This window comes from Wolffia australiana, chromosome 2 (assembly GCF_029677425.1).
Source record: "Wolffia australiana isolate 7733 chromosome 2, ASM2967742v1".
NCBI classification, from domain to species: domain Eukaryota; kingdom Viridiplantae; phylum Streptophyta; class Magnoliopsida; order Alismatales; family Araceae; genus Wolffia; species Wolffia australiana.
Genome location: NC_135836.1, coordinates 19,587,940 through 19,597,387, shown reverse-complemented (window position 1 = coordinate 19,597,387; position 9,448 = coordinate 19,587,940). Strand labels below are relative to the sequence as shown.

The following is a 9,448-nucleotide window of genomic DNA, read 5'->3' as shown; positions in this document are numbered from 1 at the left end:
CGTACTTGTACGATGAATGGGACACGATCTGTAGAATTTTCAATTTTTGATTAATTGGCATATATTTCATGTTTTTTTCTCTATTTGTACCCGTATGCTGTACGAATCTACATTTTTGCTTTGTAGTAGCCATAATTTTCTAACTTTCCTATTTATGAATCTGCTTGAATATGTTATGCTTGAATCTGCTTGAATATATTTTTTCTTAAATATGTTATGCTTGAATCTGCTTGAATATATTTTTGCTTGAATATGTTATGCTTGAATCTGCTTGAATTAGTGCACATAAAAAATTCCGAATTTAGTTTGGTATTGGATTAATTTATTCGATAATATACATTTCAATTTGTAATCTAGGATGACTAGGGAACCCCTATGTATGCTTCTGGTTCACACGAAAACTCTTCATCGTCTGAAGGGAGTGTTGGCCAGGGCGGGAAGAAGAGAAAGAGAAAGAATGAATGCGCTGCGCGCGTGCACTTCACAGAGGTCGCGCCAAAGGTGTTCACATGCAATCTTTGTGCGACCCGAAATCGGGGCCGTGTAGTGACTAAAGCAAAACAAGTATAGCTGCAGTGCGGTCCTATGGCGTCATTTGCAAAATGTGCACCGTAAAGAAAATAACGAGCTAAAGGCTCAGGAATGCAGCTCTTCTAATCAACCATCGGTGGCCAACATCTTCGATCGTCAAGGTACTGATAAATTGTACTTCAATGGTCGCTCGATGGAGACGACAAAAGAAGAACTTGCACGCTTCATCTGTCAGTCTGCTTCACCGTGGAACATAGTATGTAAGAAATATTTCACCCGACTGCTTCGATTCATCGCACAAGAGGAGATTTCCATTCCATCGACCAGAGCTGTGAAAGAAAAAGCTTTCAAGCTTTATGTAGAGTTGAAGAGTGGCATTCGTGACCGACTGCGGAGTGTTGATAGAGTGTCCATCACTTTGGACTGTTGGACTTCTGCAAATCGAATATCATTTATTGGACTCACTGTTCACTGGATAGACACAGATTGGAAAATGTGTGAATGTGTCCTCGCTATACGCCAGTTGGAGGGATCCCACACTGGGGAGTGCTTGAGCGAGATTGTTTTGGAAGTTTTGGCAGAATTTAAGCTGAGTGAGAAGCTCTGCGCTATTACGATGGATAATGCTTCGAAGAACACAACAATGATGGTGATATTGGAACGAGAGTTGCGGCCAGTGAATGCCCGTTTCACCGCAAAGAGGCATGTCCTGTGTATTGCGCACGTGATCAATTTAGTTATGATGGCTGGATTGAAGGCACTCAATGTCATCGATGATGGCCCCGAGTCAAGTTTCATTGACGAAGTAGACCTCACAAGCCTTGAAGATGTGATGGATATAGAGGAACATCGCCTCCTGTTATTTCCTTGGGGGATGTTGTTCGACGCCTAAGGGAGGTGGTGACTGTTATACGAGGATCGACGAGGCAAGAGGCGAAGTACTTTACGTATTGTAGACAACTAAATTTGTCTAACGCGAGGAGGATCCCGATAGATTGTCCTACAAGGTGGTGTTCCACTTATAAAATGCTATGGGGGTGCATTGAGAAGAAAATTGTGATTGATATGATGATGTCCACCGCTCTTCGAAAACAAGCCGTACTTGACGCAGAATGGGATCTAGTGGAAAAAATTGTCGATTTACTCAAACCACTCCAGCTTGGTACTTCTATTGCTATCCAAAGCAAGGCACCAACGTCAAATGAGGCTATAGTCATTATTAAGGGATTGATGAGACATCTCGAGCGAATCAGAGTGGGCGTATCGAACTCCTCCATGCTTACAGTTGGTCATGCTATCTCCGCTAGGCAAAGGAATGCCTTATCTAGTGTGTGCTCTGCTATGCGGGCTAAGCTAGATAAGTATGTATCTGTACTATCACGTAATGAAGCTTTCACTATCGCCTCCCTACTTGATCCATCTATGAAACTTCACTTGGTTGATCCACAAGCTAAGAATGAGGTTCTATCTACCGTCCGTAGTATCATGGAGACACATTCAGTATCTAGGAACCCCGACAGCCGGCGCACCGAACCAAGTGCTCTAACAACGACGAGTGATTTCATACGAATGGAACTTGAAGAAATACTCGATATGTCTGAGCTACCACAAAGAGTTGACCCGATCGCAGAGCTCGACGTATACGCGACGGCCCCCCTAGCATTCGGTACGGCGGTGTTGCATTGGTGGAAGACGACAGGTATCATACAATTCGCATTCTTTCTATTAAACATCTCATGCTGCACTTATTGAATTCCTAAATAATTTTACCCCCAAAACAGGTCAGCTTTCTTACCCCGCGTTAGCACTGGTGGCGAAAGAATTCCTAGCAGTTCAAGCAACGAGTGCCGCGTGTGAGCGCCTATTCTCAGAGGGTCGTCGAGTAATCAACTACAGGCGATCGAGGCTAACGGCGGAGAGCGTTGAAGTCTTAATGATGTTGAAGTCTTGGTACAGCAACAACGACCTGCGAACAGATGAGGACGAAGACGATGATGAAGATGATGGGCCATTTAACATTCGTCTGAATGCACCAACAAGTTAGACTCTGTCCTAGCTCATTGAGTGTTTTAGATAAAGTGATGAAAAATTATTTTATTTTCCAATATGCAGATTAGTGGTCCACCATTAGCGAGGGGTTTTGCACTAGCGAGGTACGAACTTGTCCACTCACTCCCTCTCCTTTTATCTTCAACTCACTCTCCCTCCCCTCTCCATATCCCTTCCTCCTTAAATTATCTATCCACCGCTCTCTCCCTCTAATTGTGACTTCCTCTCTCCCACTCACCCTCTCCCACTTCTTCACTCTTCCACTCACACTCTCCCTCTCCCTTTCAATCTCCTTCTCTCTTTCTCTCTGTCTCTCCATCTCACTGTCACTCTCCCTCTACTTCTCCATTTTTTTTGTCTTCACACTCTTCCTTACGCTTCCACTCTCCCTCTCCTTCTCTCGTCCACTCACTCTCCCCTCTCCAAATCCCCCCCTCCTTAAATTATCTATCCACTGCTCTCAGTTCTCTCCCTCTAATTGTGACTTTGTCTCTCCCACTCACCCTCTCCCACTTCCTCACTCTTCCACTCACACTCTCCCGCTCCCTTTCAATCTCCTCTCTTTCTCTCTGTCTCTCTATCTCACTGTCACTCTCCCTCTACTTCTCCATTTTTTTTGTCTTCACACTCTTCCTTACGCTTCCACTCTCCCTCTCCTTCTCTCGTCCACTCACTCTCCCCTCTCCATATCCCCCCTCCTTAAATTATCTATCCACCGCTCTCAGTTCTCTCCCTCTAATTGTGACTTCGTCTCTCCCACTCACCCTCTCCCACTTCCTCACTCTTCCACTCACACTCTCCCTCTCTCCTAAAAGGCATATCACCTATCATTTGCATCTCTCTGTACATGTGTTCTTCTATTTTTTACTCTATATCTACAGAGGAGTCGAAGACGGTGACGTTTGGGGAAGCAGGGATAATAGCTTAGAGAGGAGACGAGGTGTGCGCAAAGATGGAAGAACTTGTGGAGGAATGGGATGCAGCCAGAGAGGTGGGCGCAAAGATGGAAGAGCTTGACCAAGCTGCTACAGTACCTGAGGATGAATTCGGTGCGGAGCTGGAACAGTTTATCTAGATTGCTTTCCATTTCTCTTTTTGCATTGAACCCCTAATGTCTTTTGTTGAAAGTGGATCCTTATCCTTTTCCCCGATTAGACATTTTTCTGCAAGAATTGTATTCTCTATCCTTGCAGTTGCCTCAAATTTTCCCATTCGTCGAATTCCAACTTGTGGAACTTAATTTGAAAAAGGCTGCCCTTTATATATATTAGATTATTATGCTCGTTTCTTTATCATTTTAGACATTTGACCTCTCAATTTATATCTTAAATTGATTTATCTCTTATTTTAAAGGTATAATACATTTCCTACTAAAATCTCTATTCATCTTATACTAACATTAATTAAAATTTCTCCTCGCTCATATTATCTTCTCAAATTTGCCAACATCCTAGTCAAGTAATTCATCAAGATAACAAACACAACCTAATAAGCTCTTCATTTAAATATATAATATTTTAGATTATTTTTAATATACTTTACTTTGCTAAGGATAGAGCAAAATTTTCCCAAAACTTTGTCATTTTACACAATTTACGACCAATAAATGCAATTTTTAACATTCTGTGTGAATTTTTGTTCGATTCTTGCGAATTTGTTCGTTTGTGCGAATTTGTTCGGTTGTGCAAATTTGTTCGGATTGTGCGAATTTGTTAGCTTTGTGCTAATTTGTTCGCTTGCGCAAATTGGTTCTGTTTGTGCGAATTTATTCAGTTTGTGCGAATTGTTCGAATTGTGCAAATTTGTGCGAAATGTGTGAAATGTTCGAACATCTGTTCTAATATTCGCACATAAAGAGAACAGGACAATGAACAGACCCTTGTGCGTTTCGTTTGTGCGAATTTTCTGTTCGTTTTAAACGAACAGAACAGAACGACCATGTCTAGTCTCCACTAGCCAGTGGAGTTCTGAAGGCCGTCATGCAACCAACAGTTGACTTTTACTGTATAAGAAGCAAGAATCAAAACGTCCAAAAGAAAAAAAAAACAAATTCTTTACCCAATTTTTCCCCTGGCGGCCCTGCATTAAACAATAAATAAGAGACCCAGAAGCAAAATATAATTTTGTACAAAACCGGGGAGTTTGAAAGAACCGCGAACCTTAATATTTTCATTGAATGTTGAATAAGAGAAGACTGAGCGAAGTCTTCGGTAATTCAAGCGAAGGCCGACGATGAGAAGAGTCTTCTGATATGCTGAGGCTCCGACACTGAAGTAGTCCTTTGCAACGAGCTGGAAACGCTCTCCGGCGTAGAATCTTCGGTTACTTTGAGCGATGGAGGTGACCCGAACCACTCCTTTCGTCTTTTACCGATGATTGAAGGCGTGTTCGTGAAGCTCTTCGCCGCTTCCCTAAGAAATGCCTCTGGATCGCAGTAACTCGTCGAAGCCGCCGGAGAATGCCAGTTCGATGCCAAAGCTGTCATCTTTTTCAAGTTTTGACCGGTGCGTTGATCTTGCGGAGTGCGGTAACTGTTGGAGTCTTCTTCAGACCGTGGATAGCTTCCAGTTGGACTCGGGGATTCCTTTAGTTGCTCCGGCGGAACAAGAAAAGGCGCAGATTCGGGGGTTTGTTCCCCGGCCGACGAACTGCAGTTCAGTTCCAGTTGCCGAATTTCCTTCAGTTGACCGGACGCTTCGTATGAATCCAGCTTCTTCTTCACGGAGCAATTCCAGTGGTTTTTTATCGAATTATCCGCCCTGAAGTTAATTGAGAAATGGGAACTTTCAGATTTAGTTGATGTTCTATAGCCCACTGTGATGTTCTTGAATTAGTGGATATGAATCTTCCGGAAAGAAACTTGGTTATTTCAGCCCATCTATTCTCGGATATCTTATGGGTACGAATTACGAAGAAATGGAAACTTTACGATTTATTTGATGTTCTAAAGCGCACTTTGATTGTTTTTTTAATAAGGATTTTCGAGCAGAAGAAGAGGGTGGATAATAGGATGTATACCTTCCGGGAAGATACTTGGCTATTTCAGCCCATCTGTTTCCGTAGATCTTATGGGCACGAATTAGAGTAATCTCTTCCTCTGTCGTCCACGCGCACTTCTTTATGGCTGGATTTAGATGATTGTGCCATCTGGAAAAAGAGAAAAATAAATAAACTTTACAGTAGATGAGCTTGCAATTTCAACTAACAAGATAAATAATTTGTGTTTTTAAGAGACTACTGATATCAAAATGAGAAAAGTGAATTAAAAAACGACATGAAATTTCCACAACTGTTTTCCTACCTTTCACGACATTGTTTACCGATACGGCCTGGCATTTTGCTTGCAATGACCGCCCACTTCTTTGCGCCATAAGTTTTAACCAGGTTTATAATGAATTCATCTTCCTAGTAAGAGAAAGAATCGTATCGTGGTAAATGAGACAAGATACCTTAACATACAGCCGAGTAAAAGGCAAAAAAAAAGGTCAACCATACCTCCTTAGTCCAGGCGCCTTTAATAAGACTAGGGTCGAGAACTTTCTGCCAACGATGAAGGCATTGAACATCTGATCGATCTTTGAAAAAACTGGCTGCAAACAAAGAACAACTTTAATTAGATTAAAGACTACTTTCATATGAAAAGTACGAGTGAATATTCCGTCAGAGAAACGATGATAGTAGTGGGTTCGAATTAAGAAAAAGAGCAAGAGAATTGCAGTCATCTTCAACTATACGAGAAAAAAAAACGTCAACATGATCATTGAAAAGAGGAGCTTTCCGTAGAATATTAGTACCTATTTTCTTCCAGTTCTTTCCTTTGAACTGCTTCACAGCACGAATCAAAATTTCATCCTGCACCAATACAGAAAACTTCACTCCGTAAATAATCACCTAATAAATAAAATAAACTCTCTACGAAAATGAAAACCTCAAGTGCAGTTCAGAAAGTCTGCCCAACAATGTAATACTGTATCTACAGGGCAGTCTATGGACATTAACGGTATGGACGGATCCACTAACCTCCTCTTCCGTCCATTTACCCGAGGTCGATTTTCTCGCGGGCCCTCTTGTTCTACTGCAAATTACAACAATAAACGGGTCACTCCAAGATTAAACAAGCCATGGGTATTGAAGAAAAAAACCATTCTCTGATATTAAATTCGTAATATGCGGTAAAAGTTTTCTAAACTAATCCAAGTTTTGGAGGAAAACGCAGCCCTATCGAAGGGAGAACCTGATGGAATGCAGAGAGACATAAAGAAGTTAATAGTGCGACTCATCGGAGTGTTCTACTACATGAATCATCTGGAGGTCCTAACAAAAACTACTTTCCGGCTCAATGTGAGTCATCATGAGCCCTAATCAGGATCATTAAGCATTCAATCGCCATTAAGAGACACTCCCTGTTTCGTAAGAAGAAAAATGATAATGTCCAGTAAATGATAAAACCCCTCAATACACACGTTTAGTAAGATATAATATCGGCAATGCGTACCCTGGTAAAGAATTCTGTTTTTCCAAACTCGATGGGCAGCTACTCTCAGAAGCAGTCGAGCAGAGATCCCTTGCAGATATCTCCGCCATCTTTTCCTCCACATCAACATTCTCGCGATCCTTTTCCACTAATCTTTCGACCGAGTTCTCCACTCCCTCTGTGCATTGAATTCCTCCCGATGTCATGATACCCTCAAACAGAGAAGCCAGCGTGATCCTGCAGATCGAAGTACAAACAAAAAATCGTCCAACAACCGATTCCCAAAACTACCCAACGTACAATGGAGGAGATCGTGCGAGAATAACACGGTACCTTTCACCGATTAAAAGCAAGTAAAGAACAAATCGTTCGACGCCCGGAAAAAGAGGCCTTTCATCGGCAACAGACAATTAGGGTTTCCTCGCCGCACCGATTTTCTCCTCTTGTTCTTCGCGGGAGAGGGAGCCGCCGAAGCCGGCAACAGTCCGAGTGAATCCTAAACGGCTAGAAAAACGAATATATTTCTCGCCATTCTTCATCGACTTCATCTGACGGCTCTAATCTCCCGCCTTGCATCGCAAGCTATCATCCACCGTCGATTCGCCTCCCTCCACAACGTTACTTTTGCACCTCTTTTACCGAAATACCCTTTTTTCGGAGACGTCGCAGCGAGAAGCTTCCTTGTTTAACTAACCAGGGGCAAAAACCGTAATTAATCCCATCTATTTGACTAGTCTCAGTACCCCCTCCCGCCGGCGGTTTCGCGAAAAATCCCAACGGTCAGGCGCCGCCACGTCCTCACGGAGCTTTCACAGCTTACACCAACGGCTGGGATTCCATCCCGGAAGCAACTCCGCTTCGTGGCCGCGGGATCCGCGTCCACGTCACCCCTTCCCCTCTATCACGTCGCGAGAACGAGCGATACGTGCAGAGAGGAAGAAGAAGAATAACAGCAAAGGAAGAAACTTTGGGATTTGGGATAAATATGTGTATATGAATAAAGTCGTGGAGGTCAGTTATGAAGGGGGTTTGGGCCGCCTGGGATCATCCTCTCGGAAGCGTCGTTAACGTTATCGCCATAGCCGCCGCCGTCGAGCTCGTATTTGGGCTTCGGGAATAGCCATGAATCTTGACTCGGAGATTGGGCCGGGAAGTCTCTGAACCGGCCCAGTGTCCTCGACCGGCCCACGACGAGAAGAACGACGGCGATCAGCAATAGAAGCCTCCCCCGTCTCATTACTCAAGACTCCAACAAGCACATGAACGATAAGAAGAAGAAGAAGAGGAAGACGAAGAAGAAGGATAGTAAGGAGATAGATGAGGAGAAGGAGACGCAAGCTCAGGCGCCACGTGGCTAAGATTTACCCTCTCTATTGTTTAATCCTTGTTAATCTGTGCACCTCCATTATTCAAAACCCGTTTAGATTTCGACAAGACTGATCATGGTTGTTGACGGGGGAGATGTCTATTTCGCTTAATTGGGTTTATCTGGCTGTTTAATTGTCTGGGTGCGTTTCTAAATCATCGTTTAGTTTGAGTCTTGTCGTGATTTGTGTGTTAAGGAAGGATAAGTCAATGAAAGGGATGCGTCGGGAAGACGACGAGCACTAGAGACGAGGCACAATGGTTTAGTGACGATATTATTTTATTTATGACGCTGATAAAATAAATAAGTACCTCAACTTAAGAGTGGTCATAGGAAATCCTAGTTTTGAAAAGTCCGATTCTTTATCTTTTTACCAAACTATGCTTGAACGAGAAATTATGACTTTGTTTGTTCACCTTTGTCAAATTATGACGTTGCATAAAGACTGGTTGAGGGTCTCACATGCTCTGTGGTCTAGGGACCACAGAGTCTGAATAGGGCCCACACTGAGTTGGTCAAATTACAAAATTACCCTTCAGAACTGACCCGGTTTGTACACATATTTCCCCCCGTGCCTATATCAATAATCAGTTTAATTGGGGTGTTTCACGTTTTACTAACCATTGAGGTACAATCATGTGTGTTATCCTACATATTAGATCCAACACTTGCCTCTTCACTCAGTGAAACCATGGGTTGATCTTCTCCTTCCTCAGAGAATATTTACCTCTTATGAAAAGATTCTTCAGTATCCCAGGAAAATAAACCTCCAGATAATAAATTACTCAGGAGAGGGAAATATGGTGAGCATCTCATTCCTATTGAGATGAAAATCTTAGCTCATTATTTGCACCTTAGAAAATCTGGAAGGATCTGTCTTGAATGTAGGTCATTTTTCCTCTGTGGACCTTCTTTTGTGTAGCAGATAGGCCCTAGCTGGAATCATTTCCATGGAAAGGTAATAATGAAGCTATGGTGATAACAATATTCCATTTGGTAGGAATATATGTCAATAGCTATTCAGTTTA

The 9,448-nt window shown here is 42.7% G+C and overlaps 1 protein-coding gene across 2 annotated transcripts; it reads right to left on the bottom strand.

The window, feature by feature from the left end:
* Positions 1-4,560: 4,560 nt before the first annotated feature.
* Positions 4,561-8,393, bottom strand: LOC144699986 (uncharacterized). Of its 2 annotated transcripts, XR_013580659.1 has the most exons (9): positions 7,388-8,393; positions 7,076-7,291; positions 6,601-6,655; positions 6,375-6,432; positions 6,076-6,170; positions 5,882-5,985; positions 5,599-5,727; positions 4,740-5,339; positions 4,561-4,659 (listed from the first exon to the last, which is right to left on the bottom strand). XR_013580659.1 is itself a non-coding variant. In XM_078571347.1 (8 exons), exons 2-8 carry the CDS (start codon positions 7,258-7,260, stop codon positions 4,796-4,798), a joined length of 1,170 nt encoding a protein of 389 aa, XP_078427473.1. In that variant the 5' UTR covers positions 7,261-7,291; positions 7,388-8,393; the 3' UTR covers positions 4,561-4,795. The 2 variants fall into 2 exon arrangements, 1 of the variants encoding a protein (XP_078427473.1); XM_078571347.1 differs by having other exon boundaries at positions 4,561-5,339.
* Positions 8,394-9,448: the final 1,055 nt, after the last annotated feature.